The 18,769-nt window shown below is 54.4% G+C and overlaps 2 protein-coding genes across 4 annotated transcripts; both read left to right on the top strand.

Moving 5' to 3' along the window:
* The first annotated feature begins 756 nt into the window (after positions 1-756).
* On the top strand, positions 757-15,453 carry USF2 (upstream transcription factor 2, c-fos interacting). Of its 3 annotated transcripts, none has more exons than XM_064293550.1 (11): positions 757-838; positions 1,104-1,150; positions 1,266-1,384; positions 1,524-1,724; positions 2,115-2,265; positions 2,388-2,475; positions 2,769-2,827; positions 11,544-11,638; positions 11,794-11,922; positions 12,018-12,083; positions 15,430-15,453. In XM_064293550.1, the coding sequence occupies exons 1-11, from the start codon at positions 777-779 to the stop codon at positions 15,436-15,438; spliced, it is 1,026 nt and encodes a 341-aa protein (XP_064149620.1). In that variant the 5' UTR covers positions 757-776; the 3' UTR covers positions 15,439-15,453. The 3 variants fall into 3 exon arrangements, with proteins under 3 accessions (XP_064149620.1, XP_064149619.1, XP_064149618.1); XM_064293549.1 differs by having other exon boundaries at positions 15,427-15,453; XM_064293548.1 differs by lacking the exon at positions 15,430-15,453 and having other exon boundaries at positions 12,018-12,653.
* Positions 15,435-18,569, top strand: HAMP (hepcidin antimicrobial peptide). Its single transcript, XM_003420761.3, has 3 exons — positions 15,435-15,598; positions 16,446-16,505; positions 16,596-18,569. The coding sequence occupies exons 1-3, from the start codon at positions 15,518-15,520 to the stop codon at positions 16,698-16,700; spliced, it is 246 nt and encodes an 81-aa protein (XP_003420809.3). The 5' UTR covers positions 15,435-15,517; the 3' UTR covers positions 16,701-18,569.
* The last annotated feature ends 200 nt before the right edge of the window (positions 18,570-18,769 follow it).

Here is an 18,769-nt window from a genome sequence, read left to right as displayed (position 1 = left end):
CAAAGCCCAGCGACCTGCCTCGTCCCGGGCGGCCGGACCCCTCTCCGGGTCCCCAGTGTTGCCTCCGGGCGCGCGTCCTGCCAGGGCAGAGCGCTGGCTGGCGCCCGGCGGCCGCGGGACACAATAGCGACGCCCCGGCCCGCGGAGACCCGGGCCCGCGCGCGCCCGCCGCCGTCCGAGCCGGCGCGCGCGCTCCCCGGGGCCGCCCTCCCCCCGCGCGTCGGTCCCGGGCCCGCGCCGCCGCCGCCGCGTGCGCGCAGCTCCAGTAAAGGAGGAAAAAAGGGGGGGGGGGCAGTAGAAAGCGGCGTTGGCTGCGGCAGCTCCCGCCCCGGACCCGGCCAGGCCGCACGGGCGCGCCAGCCAGCGGGCGACCCGGGCGGAGGCGGCCGCCGGGCAGGGCCCTGTGGGAAGGAGGAAAGTCGCGGCGGCGGCTGCTCCGGGAAGGAGGGCCGCGTGCCGCGGGCGGGGGGCGGCCGCGCTGCGCCCCGGAGCCTGGAGCCGCCCGGAGCCGGCGCGCGGGCGGAGGCGGCGGCGGCGCGAGCGGCGGCGGCGGCGGGAGCGGCGGCGGCGGCGGCATCGCCTCCTCACATGACCCCACTGTTTGTCCCCGTGATCAGCGCGAGCGGCTCCCGTGTCTCCTCCGTCCCCTCCTGCCGCGCGGCGTGAGCGCCGGGGTAGGGGCCCCCCCTGCCCCCCGCCCCTTCCCCCCCCTCCCCTCCCCTCCCCTCCCCTCCCCTCCCCCCCGGGCCCCGGGCCCCCCCCGCCCCCACCCCCCCATGGACATGCTGGACCCGGGTCTGGACCCCGCTGCCTCGGCCACCGCTGCCGCCGCCGCCAGGTAAGGGCGCCAGGCGGGCCCGCGCCCCGCGCGCTCGGGCCCCGGCCCTTCGGCCTGGTGGCCGGGCCGCCATGATCCCGAGTGGCCGCTGGGCCCAGCTCAAAATGGAGGCCGCGAGGGAGGGGTACCCGGCGCCCCGCACTCCGGCCCCCGGCCCGAGGGGCGCCCCCCGCCCCGGAGCGCGCCGGGCGGCGTGGAGACCCTGCACCTGAGCGGAGGGGCGGGGGCGGACGGCCCTGACCCCGCTTCCCCCGACCCCCTGCAGCCACGACAAGGGACCCGAAGCAGAAGAGGCTGTCGAGCTGCAGGAAGGTGAGTGCGCGCGGGCCCGCTGGGGCTGCGGCTGGCGCCCGCCCGGGGACGGGAGACGGGGCGCCCTGGCCCGGCCCGCGCTGACCACCCCCTGCCCTCCTCCGACCGAGTCCAGGCGGGGACGGCCCTGGGGCGGAGGAGCAGACGGCAGTGGCCATCGCCAGCGTCCAGCAGGCGGCGTTCGGCGACCACAACATCCAGTACCAGTTCCGCACAGAGAATAATGGAGGACAGGTGAGGCATGGGCCGGGAGCCGGGTGGGCAGGCGGACGGGCGGGCAGGCTGATAGGTGAGCCCAGAGCCGGGAGGGGGCTTGGGCCTGGCCCCCTGCCCAAGCCCCAGGCAGGCCTCGCTGTTGTGCCGCCCCCTGCAGGTGACATACCGTGTAGTCCAGGTGACTGATGGTCAGCTGGATGGCCAGGGGGACGCTGCTGGCGCGGTCAGTGTGGTGTCTACGGCTGCCTTCACGGGGGGTCAGCAGGCTGTGACCCAGGTGGGTGTGGACGGGGCGGCTCAGCGCCCGGGCCCCACCGCTGCTTCTGTGCCCCCAGGTCCTGCAGCACCCTTTCCTCTGGTAGGTACCCAGCAGCCCCTGGGGCGTGGAGAGGGATACTAGGTTTGGGAGTCCCAGGGGGTGGGGCAGATGGGACACAGGTGCTACCTTCAGGTCATCTGGGGTCAAATTCCTGTTATGCAAGGCGAAACCTGGGGCAAGATCCTCAGTCCAGGCCTCAAGCTTTTCCCACTAAAATGGGCTTGATGGTAACAGGATAGTCTCTTGTCTCAGCAAGTGCTTGCTGAGTATCTGCCAAGTGCCAGGACTCTCTGGACGCATGGGACAGAGTGGCACACACAGATGTTCCTCGTCAACACAGAAGGCATAGCAAACATCAGATACACCTACAGGGGGCTGGGAAGGGGGCAGTAGAGATAGTTACGGGTGACCTCTGTATCCTATACCCAGGCTGTAATCCAAAACCCCTTCAGTAATGGTGGCAGCCCGGCAGCCGAGGCTGTCAGTGGGGAGGCACGGTTTGCCTATTTCCCAGCCTCCAGCGTGGGAGATACTACGGCTGTGTCGGTACAGACCACAGACCAGAGCTTGCAGGCCGGAGGTAAGGGGAGAAAGGGGCCAGGACAGAGGGCCAAGGGGGACAGCAGTCCTAGCAGGGAAGGAAGCCCCCAGCCAGTGCCAGTTTTGCTCTACCTGTGACACTAACCGCTACTTTTCCTGCAGGCCAATTCTACGTCATGATGACCCCCCAGGATGTGCTTCAGACAGGAACACAGAGGACGATTGCACCCCGGACACACCCCTATTCCCCGTACGTACAGGAGCTTTGCTCCCAGGGCCAGGGGATCCTGGGAGGGCCCGAGGTTGGGCCTAGTGGAAAAGAAGGCTTTCTGGGCTGGGACCTGGGCAGTTTAGCACACAGCAGGCACTTGATGTATCTGTTTTATTTTTGCTTCTGTTGTGTAAGTAAAGAGAACTTCCTTTCTTTTCTTTCTCTGAATCCAGATCGATCTTACAAAGGTAATTTTTAAGTCTGATGGCTTAACAAGTACTCGGGTAAATAAGACCTGAGATGTCACGTGCCGGTTTTTTTTGTTTTTCCAGGAAAATTGATGGAACCAGAACGCCCCGGGACGAGAGAAGGAGAGCTCAGCACAATGAAGGTAAGGACCAGGTGGGGCTCCTGTGCCGGGCCAGGCCACCGCCCATGCAGGCATCGTCAGTCCTGGTATTTGGAGGCACAAAGAGGGAAGCAACTCTAGCCCATTCCTGGGCACACAGGTGCCGGACGGCTGTTTGTTGAATGCCACCAGGGAGATAGAAAGTGAACGGGAAGGGTGTCGACCTCATAGAAACAGTTCGGCAGGGGGCGTGAACTGGAATCGGCCAGGTTTTGTCATGCCTGGCCGGTGATTTGGAATTAACGGCCAATATCCCGAATGGGAGATTTCTTACTCACATACGGATTTTGTGCTCCCCTTGAAATATTGGGTGACTAGGTTCCCTGAGACCCACCTTTGCATAGGGCAGCCACTGCAGGTGTGGAGTGCTCCTCCTGGGGTGTGAGCCCCACCAAGGCTGCCTGAGAGGGTCTGGTCGGCAGCTGTTTAGCCCATCCTCATTCCACCACCTGCCTGGCACCCAGAGGCTGTGCTTGTTGGATGGGGAGCAAGCCCGAGGGAACTGCTTCTGGCCGACCAAGGCCAGAGATGTGCCCTTCCCAGAAACACCAGATCCCAGCCTGAGTTCGTTGTAGCTGGCAAAGGTTCCCCTAGTCCCACATCAGTCCTTACAGCCGCATGCAAGGGCCAGAGGGACACTTCACACCCAAGCACCCGTCATTCAGCAAATATTTACTAACGTGGATTCCGGGCTGAGTAGCATGTGTCCTGTGCCAGGTCTGGAGCCTGATCCGAAGTGTTTGGGGATTTTGGAAGAGCGGGGACTTGTTTCTGACCGGTAGGGAGGTTAGGTGAAGCATCCTCAGGGAAGTGGTCTTTGGAAATGCCTGTCAGGCAGAGGGGAGCACAGATTGGAGGGGGAAGGCAGAGTGGAGCCAGGTTGCTGCAGCTGCCGCTGGTTTGCTCGTGGCAGAGGGTGTGAGGGTGGCGAGGGTTGGCCTGTGAAGTTGTGTTTTAGGCAGAGCTTTGAACTGGTTCATTCTGGTTCCAACTTTTACCGAGAATTTGTATTTTCATTCTAGATATGCTGAATCAGAATCTATGTTTTAACAAGATTCTCATGTGTGATAAATTTTGAGAACTAGTCAGAATTGATCCCTAACCAGCAGCATTCAACCCTGTAGCTGTGGAGTCCGTCCCAGCTCCTAGTGACCCCACAGAACAGAGTAGAACTGCCCCACAGGGTTTCCAAGGCTGTAAATCTTTACAGAAGCAGACTGTCACATCTTTCTCCTGTGGAATGGCTGGTAGGTTCAAACGGCCAACCTTTCCAGCCGAGTGTGGTGTAGTGGTCAAGAGCTACGGCTGCTAGCCAAAAGGTCGGCAGTTCAAATCCACCAGCCACCCCTTGGAAACTCTATGGGGCAGTTCTGTGAGGTCCTATAGGGTTGCTATGAGTTGGAATCGACTCCATGGCAGTGGGTTAGCTCTGGGTTATGTGAGGATTCAGTGAAAGAGTACATGCAGAGGGCTGAGTACCAACTTCAGCAGGCAGTGGGTTTTGGTTTGGGAACTTGTTAGCAATGCAAATTAGCAGAACGGGTTGGAAGCCCTGGTTTTAGGCAGCTCACTGAGCTCAGATGCAGTGGTTAACAGGACTGAAGAATGAGGATTTCATGAATCTGGGTTTCACGCTGGAGTTAGGTGGGCCTCGTGGGAGAACGGTCAAGGGGGAGAGCTGGTTAGAAGGGAAGAAGGTGAGCCTGGGCCTGGTTTTGGGTAGGGTGAGTCTGAGGCTGGTGCCCACACTCACTGGCTGTATGATCGTAGGCTGGTCCTTAACTCCGCACCTGTTTGTTTCTTTGTAAACTGATGTTGACACAGCTACCTTGGAGGCTCCTAGTGGGTTTCAGTGAGTTGTGACATGTGAGGCTCTTAGCAGAGGTATGGTGTGCCGGGTAGAAACAATGCAGTAAACCTATCTGGTGGTATCATCCAGCCCGCCCCGCCCCCCGCCCGCCCGCCCCGTCTCTGCGTTAATCCACTTGCACATGGTCTTGAATCTTTCTCGTTCTATAAAAACAATCTTTTAATTAGCCTGGCTCTTTCCCTCCAGGTATATCCTGCCCCTCTTCCTCTCCTAACCTGCAGAATGTTTGACCTACCATCTGCCCATCTGCCCTGTATGCTCGGCAGGCTGGCTCATTTCTCTGCCAGACGGCTCTGTTTAAGGTCACCTAGTGATGACTTCATTGCCAAATCCACTGGCTTCCTTTCCTGTCCGAGCTCCAAGCATCTAACCCTGCCCTTTCCCCTCCTTGCGGGAATGTTCCTCGCTGCTCTGCCCTCTCTGATTCTCCTGTGCGCTTTGCTTTTTCCTGGCCTGCCCTGCAAAGCAAGGCTTCCCAAACTTTCCTGGAAAGCTCGTTAAATATCAACCTCTGTCCAGGACTCTTTCCAGGAGGTTCTGGCAGAGTAGGTCGGGGGAAGGCCCGGGAATCTGGATTTTCAACAGGCCCTCAGGTGATTCTTCAGTGTGCATGAGTCTGAGAAAGTACTTTGGCTCTTGGTGTTTCTTAAGGTCTGGCCACCTCCTCTGTCAGTCTCAGAAATGTGAAACCATAAGCCCAGGGATGACCCTCCAGGCTCTTGTCAGTATCCCCAAAACACTATCCCTAACTGCAGGTGTTGGTCATTTTTTTGGAGTGAGGGGGCCTGTTAGTTTTCTCTGGAAGAGGGCACGTGACCCACAAAACGGGAAGAACTGCTTCACAGGGTCCTCGGGCGTCCCGTACCACCCGGGCGCTGGTAATGCTCAAAGCTCCATTTTTCTCTTTCTAACTCCAGACCCATATTTTGAACCCATTCAAAATCTCCATCCCTGGATGAGACACCTCAGACCCAACTTATTCAAAACTAAACGTGCCGTCTTCCCTCGCATGCATCACTTCTCTCCCCCTGAAAGGCACTCCCTTTGCAAGTACCCAAGGCAGAAACGAAAGCCAGAGCCATCTTCAGCTTCGCTCTCTCCTCTTTGCCTCACATCTGCAGACCTCAGGATCTGTGCTGTTGTGGCTTTCAGATCCCCTTCCTTTTCTCCTTTTTCTCTTCCCCAGTGATCCTGGGTACTGGCAGGAGCACAGAGCACTTGGTGTGGCAGAAAGGGGAGTTGTGGGCTACCAGTGAACTGGGACATGTGTGTCCGGTGTGAATGAAGGGCAGCCCTTGCTCAGGGCCAGCTCATTGTCAGAATTGGGGCCCACTGTTGCCGCAACTTCTGAGAAACCAGAAGTCTAGATCTGTATGTGAAATCTGGTCTTTAAGGGCTGGATTGAATTGCTTTTTCTGTCTTATTGGTTTCCACTTTTAATATTACTAATGGTTGCTGTGAGTCAGAATTGACTCAATGGCAAGGGTTTGGTTTTCTTTTTTTTGGTTTGCTACATACTATGGTTTTAATTTGCCAGATTTTTTTTCCCCCAGCTTTTAAAAGTGACTTTAAGCCTAAATTTTTTTTCTAATAACAAGCCTTTATAGTTGTAAATTTCTCTCTAACACTTAGCTGCTTCCCATTGGAATATGTTGTGTTTTCATTGACATTCAGATCAAAATATTTTCCAGTTTTTCTGTGGCTTTGTTGACCCGTGGGTTGTTTAGAAGCGTATTGCTTAATTTCCAAATATTTGTGCATTTTCTGGATTTTTTTTTGTTACTGATTTTGATTTATTTCAATTCTGTGGTGGTCAGAGAACCTACTCCGCGGGATTTCAGTCTTTTGGTATTTACAGATACCTGTATGGCCATGGAGCAATGGTGGTGCAAACAGTTAAGCGCTCAACTGCTAATACAGATTGGCTGTTTGAACTCACCCGTGGCTCCACAGGAGGAAGAACTGGCGATCTGCTTCCGTAACAATTACAGCTAAGAGAACTCCACAGGGCAGTTCTCTGCCGTCGCACGGGGTCGCTACGGGTCGGAATCTTTGATGGCACCTAACAACAGCAGCATTTTACAGCCGATGGTCTGTCTTGGTGAAGGGTGTGTGTTCTGCTGCTGGTGGGTAGAACGTTCCATGACCTTCTGTTAGGTCACGTGGTTGATGGTGTTCACGTTTTCTCTACAGGTAGTCCCTGACTCAACCGGGTTTTGTTTCCATGACTCCATTGTAAGCTAGTTCTGTCATAAGTCGACCACCTCTTTTTTTTTTTTTTTTTTTAGTTTTCATCATCATTCTTTTTTATCATCAGTCCCTATAAATCCAATCCCTTTGTCTTTGGGGGTTGGAAAAATTACATATAAATTTACAGATATAATTTAACGCAAATGTAAAAAAAGTACACAAGTCATAAAAATTTACTGACGAAGAAGAGTTGAACAACATTGGCGTTTTGTCAGCTGCAGTAATAACTCCACTTGTGGAAGGTTCTGGACCATCTGGATCATCCCTGGGAATGGGGATAGCATTTCTAGTCAGAAAATTAGTGAGAATTGCCTGTATGGTCCTTCTCTTTTTTCTTCATATATTTTATGGTGACATCTCATTGCTTCCCAAGTCTGCCTATTGGCTTTAACAAAACAAAACAAAAAACCAGATGGTCATAAGTGTGGTTTATTGTAACCCAAACATGTTATAAGTTGGTGATTACCTATATCCCCATTTTCATGTACTTGTTTTGTTAGAAAACCCTGGTGGCTCAGTGGTTAAGTGCTACAGCGGCTAACCCAAAGGTCAGCAGTTCGAATCCACCAGCCACTCCTTGTAAACCCTATGGGGCAGTTCTCCTTTATCCTGTAGGGTCCCTATTAGTCGGAATTGACTCAACGGCAATGGGTTTGGTTCTGTTTTTGTTTTGTCAATTATTGAAAGAGAAGTGTTGAAGTCTCTAACTTTATTGGCAGAATTATCTATTTCTCCCTTCAGTTCTGGCAGGTTTTGACTCTAAGCTGTGTTTTGAAAGTTACGTGGGTATAACTGAAGCACTTCTGTGGAAGACATGTAGCCTTGGTCGTAATGCATCTTCCTCCATTTCAAATGTACCGTATTGGCCTTCGTAAACCACAGGCCTGCCCACGTTGCCACCCGCCTTAATGAAGGCCCTGGATTCCTAAAGCACAAGGTCCGGGCCCGTCAGCGTGACGTTCAAGGCCTTGACAGTGCATTTTCACAGGCTCTCGTTTCCCTCCCCCGCCTCGCCCACCACACATACCCCAAGTGTACTTTCCTGTCCCCATTTCTGGGATCTTGGCACCTATCTGTCTGATATCCTTGCTCCAAGGAAGCAGCCCAAATGTTTCCTCTCTGAGCCTTTCTCTGAAGGTAATTCCCTCACACCCCGATCCCCATACAGAAATCATTGCTCTACCCCTGCCATTCCCTGGTCCCTTTGCATGTTATTGGTTAGAGCACGCACCCTGCGGTGTGAGTATGTCTGCTCGCCAGCCTTTCATAGTGGTGTTGGGAGCACCAGAGGATGGAGGCTGGGACCCATCCCGCTGTTGGCACAGACGTTGTGGTGTGCCGTGTACCCAGCAGGGCAGGCAGATGATTGGTAAGGAGCAAGTGCAGGGGGAGGAGACACACCTCCCCTCCCTGTCCCTGCCCACGATGGCTTGGGATGAGGATGGAGCCAACCTGCGGCACGGTGCCCAAGCTCATGAAGACTGAACTGCAGGAAGGTAGAGAAAGAAGTTGAAAAGCCGTCTGCCATAGACTTCCTCAGCTGAAATGTTGGGAATGGAGCGTGCTGCCAAGGGAGGTGGTGGGCAGTGCAGCCAGGCCTGGGTGGGACTCTCAATGCTGCTGCTTCTGTTGGGCAGTAACTTCACCCGTCTGACAACGGAGTTCCTGAAGACTGAGAACCTGGCCATCCTTGATGGTTCACCACAATAGTGATGGTGCTCCAGGTGTGTAGCACTCAATGAGCCAAGGGCTGGGCCAGGAGGAAGCTTAGTACTTGGAGTCCTGGTGGGTGTAGTGCTTAAAGAGCTATGGCTGCTAACCAAAATGTCAGCAGTTCAAATCCACCAAGCGCTGCTTGGAAACCCTGTGGGCAGTTCTGCTCTGTCCTATAGGTTCGCCATGAGTTGGAATCGATATGACGGCAACGGGTTTGGGTTTTTTGGGAGGTTTTTGGAAGAAAGAGGAAGGTGAAAGGGGCCAGGGAGGAGGGAAATCCAGGTGGAGGGCCGTGTCACCCAGGCCATTGCGAGGGGGCACTTGGAGGTGGGGAGGAGCTGGCCAGTAGGAAGGGGATGAAACCAACTAGTGAGAAAAGATACCGGGATTTGCCTGTTAGCGGGTCATGAGTGTCCTTTGAGGGAATGGCAGGGTTTGGAGTAGATCAGAGGCATAGCGAGGTGGGGGCAGAAGGGGTGCAAGTCCAAGGAGGCACCAGACAAGCATGGAATGCTACTCCGAGGTACCACAAACATGAAAGGCACTTGACTGAGGCAGCAGCATAAGAGGGGGAAAGCATTGCTGCTGACTCATCAATGTCCATTCATCTTGAAACTGGGGGCAGGACACAACTTAGAGATTGCCCCAGAGGAAGTGCGGGCCCGAGGGTGAGGAGTAAGGAGCTCACCCCTCTTGTCTCACTCCTACCTGAAACCACCCCCACCCCAATCTCTCATCACTACCGCCCAGCCCTAGAAAATGCTCCTTTGCCCTCCTTCCCAAATCCCACCTAGATGTAGGCCCAGGCCCCTGCCAGCCCTGTGGGACCTGGTGGGTTTCTTCTCTCCACAAGGGCCTCCTTCAGGAGCCGTCCGGCAGGAGAACTAGGGGGTGTGGGGCAGAGGTGAGGGAGCAGCTGGGCTTGCTGTTGCTGCCCACCCTGAGTGCCGTGTGTGCCCTGAATGCTGTGTGCGTGGAAGGTAGCGAAGGGCTGAGACAGCCTTGCTTCATTAGCCCTGAACCAGGGTCTCAGGCTCTGATGTGAACAGACCCAGGCAGTGTCACCAGGATGTGGCATGGGCCAGAGGAAGGGAGCATGCACCCTGTCTGAAGGGAGGAAGCTGCCACTCGGCCCAGCTGAGGTAGCTTGATGGAGATTATAGAGTTTAGTCAAGTAAAGTCACAAATCTGGGTACTTCTCTTGGTTTGTCATCACTGGTCTCCAGGGTAGGGTTCATATTGGCCCTTGTGGGGCCAGACCTAGAGCCACCAGTGCCAGTCTGGGGAACTGGCACTTGATGCTGAGGCACCTGGGAAGGATTTTAAGTAGGGGTAAGACCTGGTTGGACTTCGGTTTTAAAGATGAGGAAAAAATAAAATCAAGGTGCTAAGAGCTTTGGGGAGACCAAGGACTATGGGGACCAAACTTGAGGGGCTATAGAGAACTAGAGAGCAGGCAGTCAGGTCTGTATGGTGGGCTACTGCCTGTTCTTGCCTACTGTGATCAAGTGACGTCTGAACTCACCTCGTTTCACAGGGAGGGATGAGAATCAAGACCAGCACAAAGCTGAGTCCTGTGAGGTGGAGGTCAGACATACCTCCCTCCACTGTCAACTTTTTCACCTTTCGTGACACCAGCTGTTCTCCCCACGGCACTCTCTACTTCTCTGCTGGGTTCGATAATTTGTTGCAACGGCCACACAACTCACAGACCGTACTCAGGATTCTGTGGTTTATTGGGGAAGTAACAGGCTGCAATTCAGGATCAGGATCAACTTGGAAACAAGAGGATACAGCTCGGGAGACAGGATACAATTCTTTAATCAGGGCAGTTTCCAACCATGACAGCTCTCAGCTTCTCGGCCGTGCCCACAGGCAGGCCCTTCTTCTGGGCCTGCGGCCACCGGGCCTCACTGTCCCTGGCATCTGTCCTGCTTGGGCAAGTGTTACAGACCTTTAGCTCTGCTGACACATGCCTAGGGGCACCCCACTCTGCCAGCAAGCCTCCTGCCCGCATGTGCTCAGCTCTCTTGCTCTATGGGTTGGTAAGCCTACTGCGGCTGTCTGGCACCGTCTCCAGTGTTACAGCTGTTTTCCAGTGTTACAGCTGTTTATGTCTTCTGGGCCTAGGAGTTTCTCAGTGCAGGGACCCTGGGTCTGATGGACATACTCTGCTCCAGACCTTTCTTGATAGTAGTGAGGTCCCCCTCAACCTCTGTGCGATTGGTCCTTTTAAGCCTAGCAGGATGGCAAAACTGACCAACCCCCTCAGTAGACACAGAGTCGCCTAATTTGCATAGTAAACTGACCAGTCTCTGCAAGCTGTGTAAAATAGACTAATCACAGGGCAGGCTGTGGCCCATCCACTTATTTTGGGCAGAATTATAAACCCAAGGTCAGAAAGGCCACATAGAAGAGAAACCCATTGGAATGTACCTCCCAAACTATGTGCCCAGCATAGCCAGAAGTCCATTTTTTATGCCAATTATTATGGCAAATTTTCCAATTTTTAAATGCTGGCTCAATTTGTTTTAATTTTTAAAAACATGCTGGGCAGGCCAGCAAAACACACCTACAGTCCCCAGCTTTGATTTCTGCCCTAGAGGTGTGTGGGGAGTTTGTGGGTCAGGATTTTTGTGTTCCTCTGGAAAAGGAATATGAAGTGGGCACAGAAGCCAGGCTGCCTGGGGTCGAATCTTGGCCCTGCCTCTCACTAGCTGTACGATTTGGGACGGGGCCTGCGCGTGCCCCGGTGTGCTGAGGCCTGGCAGCACCCTCCCCCAGAGGTAAATGGCTTAGCAGCGTGCCAGGCACGCAGTGAGCGCTGGAAGCACAGCCGTCCTGTTGCTGTCGTCCCCACAGTGGAGCGGAGGCGGAGGGACAAGATCAACAACTGGATCGTCCAGCTTTCAAAAATCATTCCAGACTGTAACGCAGACAATAGCAAGACGGGAGCGGTGAGTGCCCCCTGAACCTCAGTTGCTGCTGTAGGCCCAGCTCCCCAACCCTGTCTCGGAAGACCACCTGCCCGCCAGGCGCAGGAGTTGTCCTGGGTGGTCGGGGGGCAGGGGCTGGTGGTGAGTGCCCACTCTGCTGCTCTTTCCCACCCCAGAGTAAAGGAGGGATTCTGTCCAAGGCCTGCGACTACATCCGGGAGCTACGCCAGACAAACCAGCGCATGCAGGAGACCTTCAAGGAGGCTGAGCGGCTGCAGGTGGACAACGAGCTCTTGAGGCAACAGGTGAGTGCCAGGACCTGGGGCTGGGCGGGGGGCTGGAAGCCCCTGAGACACAAGGAGGCAGCCTGCTCCCTCGCACCCTCTTGTGTGTCTACCAGATAGAGGAGCTGAAGAATGAGAACGCCCTGCTTCGAGCCCAGCTGCAGCAACACAACCTAGAAATGGTGAGCGAGAGCACCCGGCAGTGACGTCCAGCCCACCGTGCAAACAGGAGCCTCCGCTGGGCCCTCTGCTGCCCCCTTCCCCAGCCCTTAGCACAGAGAGGGACAGATGCCCCTCCCCCAGCTGCGTTTTTTTATAGTAGATTTTTAACAAAAACGGGGAGAAATGATGCATTTCTGTGGATACAGCACCCATCGCCCACCTCAACTTGGAACCGACATCCCCACCATCTGTCTGTCTGTCTCCCGTCTCTCAGCCCCCACTAAGCCCTGGCACATCTGTCCTGCCTGGAGGCAAGAGGGAAGGGGACGGGGCCCCGCCAAATCCCGCTGCCTCCTTGGTCTCTAGAGGTGCTGAGACAAGGTGCTCATGGGAAGGCGGGGGGCCTTTGGGGGGGTCCTCCCCAGGCCTGGACCTAAGCAGGGAGGCCATGTCCCACCCCCACCTCTTGTTTCTGGATCCCCGCTCCCCTTTGGGTGTGTGTGTTTTAATTTTCTTTATGGAAAAATGGACAAAAAAAAAAAAAAAAAATAGAGAGGTATTTAACTGCAATAAACTGGCCCCATGTGGCCCCCGCCTTGTCTGTCTGTCCATCTCATGGGTGGGCCGGCTGAGGCCTGCGGAGCTCCGTGCGGGCAGGCTTCAGCTCTCATGTTCACAACTGCATGCCAGTCCCTGCACCCTGTACCACCCAGACCCAGTCCGTTGGTTGGATGGAGGAATGAAGGAATGAATGTCCTCTTTGAGGCCCCAGGTGTGCATATGCGAGGGTGGGGTCAAGGACAAGTCCCATGATGTTGGGGGGGAAGCTGGGGTCTCCCATGTCAGCAGTTCTTAACATCAGGCCTGGCTCCTGGCCTTGCCTGCTCGGCTGAAGCCCTCCCCTCTGCGCCAGCCAATGATGGGGCCTGGCCTTGAGCCCCTCACCCCCAGGGAGGGCCAAGGGCCAGGAAGCCAGGCTTGGCCCGTCAGCCTGTCGCCTGGAGCTACGGCTCTGGCGCCTGTGCTGTGACCCCTGCCCCTGACTGATGATGAAACCTGGCCTGAGCGGAGATGCAGAGACGCCTGCAGAACTGGGGGATGCTGTTGTGTCTCCTTGTGGGTGAGCCCGTGGCCATTCTCTGGGCCCTGCCTCGTCCTGCTGCCCCCGCTCAATTCCACTGGCTCGCAGGATCTAGGCCTGCTAGTCTGGCACATTCGGAGCTCTCCCCGCTTCCCCTCCCCAGATGGCCCCAGCTGGTCTTGCTCTTCTCTGAGAACCCACCCGCCCTCCTCCTCATGGCTTTCCCCTGTTAGGGTTCGTCTTTGAGAGGGTATGCTTGCAGGACAGTGAGGAGGAGCCCCTGGTGGAGTGGGTGGGGAGGCCGATGGCAGGAAGCAGTCTTCAGGGGACTTTCCTTTTTTTTTTTTAATTGTGCTTTAAGTGGAAGTTTATAATTCAAGTCAGTTTCTCATACAAAAACTTACACACACATTGTTATGTGACCCTAGTTGCTCTCCCTACAATGTGACAACACACTCTTCTTCACCCTGTATTTCCTGTGTCCATTCAACCAGCTCCTGTCCTCTCTGCCTTCTCATCTCACCTCCAGGCGGGAGCTGCCCACATAGTCTCATGTGTCTACTTGAGCCGAGAAGCACACTCCTCACCAGTGTCATAGTCTGTCTTATAGTCCTGTGTAATTTTTGTCTGAAGAGTTGGCTCGAGGAATGGCTTTAGTTTTGGGCTAACAGTCCAGGGGCCATGACTTCTGGGGTCCCTCCAGTCTCAGTCAGACCATTAAGTCTGGTCTTTTTACTGGACTATGAGGTCTGCACCCCACTGTTCTGCTCTATCAGGGGTTCTCTGTGGTGTTACCTGTCAGGGCAGTCATAGGGGCCCTTCCTTTTTCGTGGCTTTGAGTAGGCCAGGAGGAAGTGTTCATTCCTGGACAGCATTGGTGCTGAAGCCATTGCGGTTGAGCCGATTCCAACTCATACCCTATAAGATGGAGTAAAACCGCCTCATAGAGTTTCCAAGGAGAGGCTGGTGGATTCGAACTGCCGACCTTTATAGTTAGCAGCCAGCCAGGTAATAGGGTTGAGGTGGAGAGGCAAGATGGCGGAGTGGGTAAGGGTCTGGGCTGTGGGCCACGTTCAGTGGAGGATCAAGGCACCGCAGCCAGGCAGCCTCAGGTCATCCCTGTCCAGGGGTGTGCTGGGGAAGCAGTGCTCTCTACAACAAAAAAGCCCCGGTTTGTAGTGTTCAGATCTTTGTTGTGTGAATACTCCAGCCATGGCTGATATCAAAGCCCCAGAAGGATGCCCTGAACGCAGAGGTGGGATGCGCACAGTCTGCTCCTGAGAGCCAGCTCCAGCACATCTGCACCCTGCAGTGTCTGCTGAGCAGCAGGAAAGCCTGGTGATACCAGCAGCAGCCTCAGAGGGGGCTTCCCAGGCTAAACTCCTGCTCTGCCCCAGGCTGGGCAAGCTTAGGCAGTGCCTCTCTCTGCCTTCAGTTCCTCTTCTGTAAAGTGAAGAAAATGTCTCAGAGGATGGTGGGTTAAGGAGGCTCCTAAGAGGAAGCAGGGTTGGGTGGCTGAGAAGGCAGCTGGGGCTTTGAATTCAGCTCAGGGCTCAGGGTGGCCTGGGCAGCTGGGAGCTGCTTATAGAGAACAGGGGGGCCAGCTGAGTGAACACCGAAGTCAGTACACATGCTTAGGGCAATGCCTGGCATATAGGATGCATCCATCAGATATTAGCTGTGACTGTTATTGCTGTCTTTTTTGGTCAAAAGTTCCTGCCTACATTCGTTCTTCAGATAGCAGGACCACTTTTACAATGCTGACACTTAGAAAACACCGCGTGAGTTTGGAGGCTCACACTGGTAGAAACGCCCTGCATCTTGCTCTCCGAGGGTTCCTCCGGGAATCTCCATGTGTGAAGAGAGCCCAAAGCAGTGGGAAGCTCCCCTAAACTATGCCAGGCACTCCTGAGGCGTCCCGTAAGTGACAGCTGTCTTACACTTGGATGTAGGTGTCTGGGAAAGGTAGGGGATGAGGGGCCACTGTGCTTCTGCTCACCAAGCTGTTCGGCTTCCGGGAAAAAAAAAAAAAAAGTGAGATTTTTCTAAACTCAATAGGGTGATGTCCTGTTGGAGAAAGGGTCCCCAGGTGGCAGGCTGGAGGTGCATGTCTGTGGCCCCATCTGCCCCACCCCCAAGACACACCTCCACTGGCTGAGGGTGACACAACCCTGTTCCCTGTCGTCTGTTCCCGCTTATCTCTTCCACCTCTTCGGCGCCACCACCTTCTTGGAAATGAGTCAGGGCAAAGGGGAGGGGGCTCAGCACCCCCGCCCCTCCAGCAGGTCCCATAAAAGTGACTGTCACTGGACCCCAGACACGGAGCAAGTCCTGGACTCAACAGCAGGACAGCCAGGCAGACACGCAGTGGCAATGAACATTCAGATCCAGGCTGCCTGCCTCCTGCTCCTCCTCCTCGCCAGCCTGACCAGCGGCTCGGTCCTCCCCCACCAGGTGAGAGCCTACAGGACCTACAGGGGCTGTAGACCCAGACCCTTGGGAGGGGACCCTGAGGATAGCTGGGGATGCCCAATCACTTGGAGCAGAGTAGAACTGCCCGTAGGGTTTCCAAGGAGCAGCTGGTGGATTTAAACTGCTGACCTTTTTGTTTAATAGCTGTGGCTCTTAACCACTGCGCCACCAGGGCTCCAACAAAAGAGGGTGGTAGAGTGACCATGGCGGGGGGAGGGGGGTGCTTTAGGTGCTAGAGTCAAGGGCCTGGCAGTCAAGTGAGGCTGCTTTGTCAGAAAGTGACACTTAAGCTATAGCTTGGATGGTCCAGGCGAAAGGGACACCATGCAGAAGATGAGGGCAACACAGGGCAGCCCCAGGGTCAGGCAGCTTAGCCAGCGAGGGAGAGGGGACTTGGAGATGAGGTGGAGGCGCGGCCGGCGGACAAACACCCACAGTCCAGTGGGCAGCTGTGCAGGCGCTGGTTCTCCTCTGAGTGCAAGGGCTGTAAGACAGTGAGAGACATGATCTGGCTGATAACGTGAGTCACTCCGCTGTGTGGAGAATGGATTGTAAGGAGGGAGAGACATGGGGACACTTGTTACGAGGCTGTTCTCGCTGTCCAGGCAAGAGAGGAGGACGTCCTGAAGAAGGGTAGCAACTGTGGAAAAGAAAGGGACAGATCTGGGATGTGTTGGGGTAGGAGAACTTCCCGTGAGAGGTGAGACAAATAAGAAAGCAAGACCAGTCCTAGGATTCCAGCTGAGCAGTGGGATGCCATCCAGGGGGTAGGGGCAACTCTAAGCTCTGCCAGGCTCACTTCCATCTTCAACACCCTCTTGTTTCGCAGACAAAACAGCTTGCAGACCTCCAGGCCCAGGACTCAGCTGAAGCCAAGGCCAGCTTGACGGTGAGACCACTTAAGACTCCCTTCCGAGCCACCCACCCCCCCTTCCCTGGCTGCGCCCATGCCTCACCGACTCCCCGTTCCTGCCCACAGTCTGTGATCCAGAGGCGAAGGAGCCGAGACACCCACTTCCCCATCTGCATGTTCTGCTGCGGCTGCTGTCACAGATCCAAGTGTGGGATGTGCTGCAAGACATAGAGCCCCCCGCCCCCACCCTGGCCCCCCTTCCTTATTTATTCCTGCTGCTCTCCAACGCGAGCTGAAAGGTCTTGAAATAAAATGGCTGGTTCTTTTATTTTCCAAACTAGAGTGTCTGTTGTTCCTTCTTCCTGCCAAGGGTCTATGCCAGAGGCTTGGGCCAGTACTTGGTGGGCTGTGTTGGGGGTTGCAGGAAGTTTAATGAAGCAAATTTGTTTTCTCTTCTTTCTCCCTTCAAAAGTCTTGGAATTCACCTTGCAACAGCAGGGGATAAACATTTTAAAGTTTCCTTTCCTTGAAGCCTTATTAAAACAGGTAACAAACTCAAATGCTTAGCAAGAGTGTTCCAAGTGAGATCCAGGAACCCCTCCCAGGGATCCACAGAGTGGAAACTACTAAGACGCTACTTGCTGTTTTCACTCTCATTCACTGTCATGAGCATACAGTGGAGTTTTCTAGAGGCTACGTGACACATGATGACATTATCACGGATGGCCTACCCATTCTGTGCTTGTGTAGCTTGTCCTTCCAAATGTTCCCAGTTTCAACTTCTATATGTTAAACAACTATAGATATTACTCACTTAAAAGAATTTGGGGTCCTCAATAATTTTTAAGAGTGTAGAGGGGTTCTGTAGACCAAAAACTTTGAGAACCACTGAACTTTGGGGACCAGACAGGCACAGTAAATGAGTGAGGCATGCTGGCTTTGTTAAATAAGAGTATCTTAAGTTACGGTCTCTCAACAAGGATTCACTTTGCATACGAAATGCATAAGAATATTCTCCACTTCCACCAGGAATTAAGTTCTCCCCTGTTGTTGAAAACTGTACACCTCTCTCTCTGATTTTCCCACTTCTGAGAAAAGCTGAGGTGCAGGAAGTATTTCATTTTCTTCTTAGCGCGCAAGAAAACAACAGCACTGGTGTGATGATAATGAGCATCAGCCACTTGACCTCAATGTTGGGTATCAACTAGGAGCGGTGTGGTCTGGAGCCCCATCTGAAGGGGGTTCCAGGAGATCGCTTCCATGCCCAAAGGCACGCCCAACGTGGCTAGAGATTCTGGTTTTTCAAGTGAATGGTAATCTAATTTTGATGTGAAATTTCCTAATTTTTAAAAATATTGGCAACTGATAAAGGTATTTGTTTTTTAAATCAATACTCTGTGGGCCAAAATAAACCCAACTGGGAGCCTAGTTAGTCTTGTACACAGGAGCTGGGAGCCCGATCAGTCTCACACACACTGACGGAGAGCACAGTCAGTCTCATAACACTCACTGGGAGCCCGATCACTCTTGCACACACTAACGGGGAGCACAGTCAGTTTTGTACACAACTAGGAGCCTGGTCAGTCTTGTACACAATGATTGGGAGCCTGGTCAGTCTCATACACACTGTCTGGGAGCCTGCTCAGACTCGTAGCACCAACTGGGAGCTAGATCACTCTTGTACACACTGACGGGGAGCCTAGTCAGTCTTGTACACCACCTGAGAGTCAAGTCAGTCTTGTACACACCACCTGGGAGCCCAGTCAGTCTTGTACACACCACCTGGGAGCCCAGTCAGTCTTGTACACACCACCTGGGAGCCCAGTCAGTCTTGTACACACCACCTGGGAGCCCAGTCAATCTTGTATACACCACCTGGGAGCCCACTCAGTCTTGTACACAGTGACTAGAAGCCCAGTCAGTCTTGTACACAGTGACTAGAAGCCCAGTCAGTCTTGTACACACCACCTGGGAGCCCAGCCAATCTTTTGCATACCAACTAGGAGCTTAGTTGGTCTTGTACACACCACCTGGGAGCCCAGTCAGTCTTGTACACACCACCTGGGAGCCCAGTCAGTCTTGTACACAGTGACTAGAAGCCCAGTCAGTCTTGTACACACCACCTGGGAGCCCAGTCAATCTTTTGCATACCAACTAGGAGCTTAGTTGGTCTTGTACACACCACCTGGGACCCCAGTCAGTCTTGTACACACCATCTGAGAATCCAGTTAGTCTATTTTTTTTTTTTTCTTTTTTGGTAGGGAAGGTATTATTATTTTTATTATTGTACTTTAGATGAA

Source organism: Loxodonta africana, chromosome 11 (genome assembly GCF_030014295.1).
Source record: "Loxodonta africana isolate mLoxAfr1 chromosome 11, mLoxAfr1.hap2, whole genome shotgun sequence".
Classification (NCBI taxonomy): Eukaryota; Metazoa; Chordata; class Mammalia; order Proboscidea; family Elephantidae; genus Loxodonta; species Loxodonta africana.
Note: the sequence above shows the minus strand (reverse complement) of the source record. Positions and strands in the feature narration are given on the sequence as shown.

Excerpts from the sequence above, each read along its gene's own strand:
- USF2 (XM_064293548.1), top strand. The coding sequence starts at position 777 with ATGGACATGCTGGACCCGGGTCTGGACCCCGCTGCCTCGGCCACCGCT. Across the intron at positions 2,828-11,543 it reads GAGAGCTCAGCACAATGAAG|TGGAGCGGAGGCGGAGGGAC; the intron begins GTAAGGACCAGG and ends TCGTCCCCACAG. Across the intron at positions 11,639-11,793 it reads ACAATAGCAAGACGGGAGCG|AGTAAAGGAGGGATTCTGTC; the intron begins GTGAGTGCCCCC and ends TTCCCACCCCAG.
- HAMP (XM_003420761.3), top strand. The coding sequence starts at position 15,518 with ATGAACATTCAGATCCAGGCTGCCTGCCTCCTGCTCCTCCTCCTCGCC. Across the intron at positions 15,599-16,445 it reads GCTCGGTCCTCCCCCACCAG|ACAAAACAGCTTGCAGACCT; the intron begins GTGAGAGCCTAC and ends CTTGTTTCGCAG. Across the intron at positions 16,506-16,595 it reads AAGCCAAGGCCAGCTTGACG|TCTGTGATCCAGAGGCGAAG; the intron begins GTGAGACCACTT and ends TCCTGCCCACAG.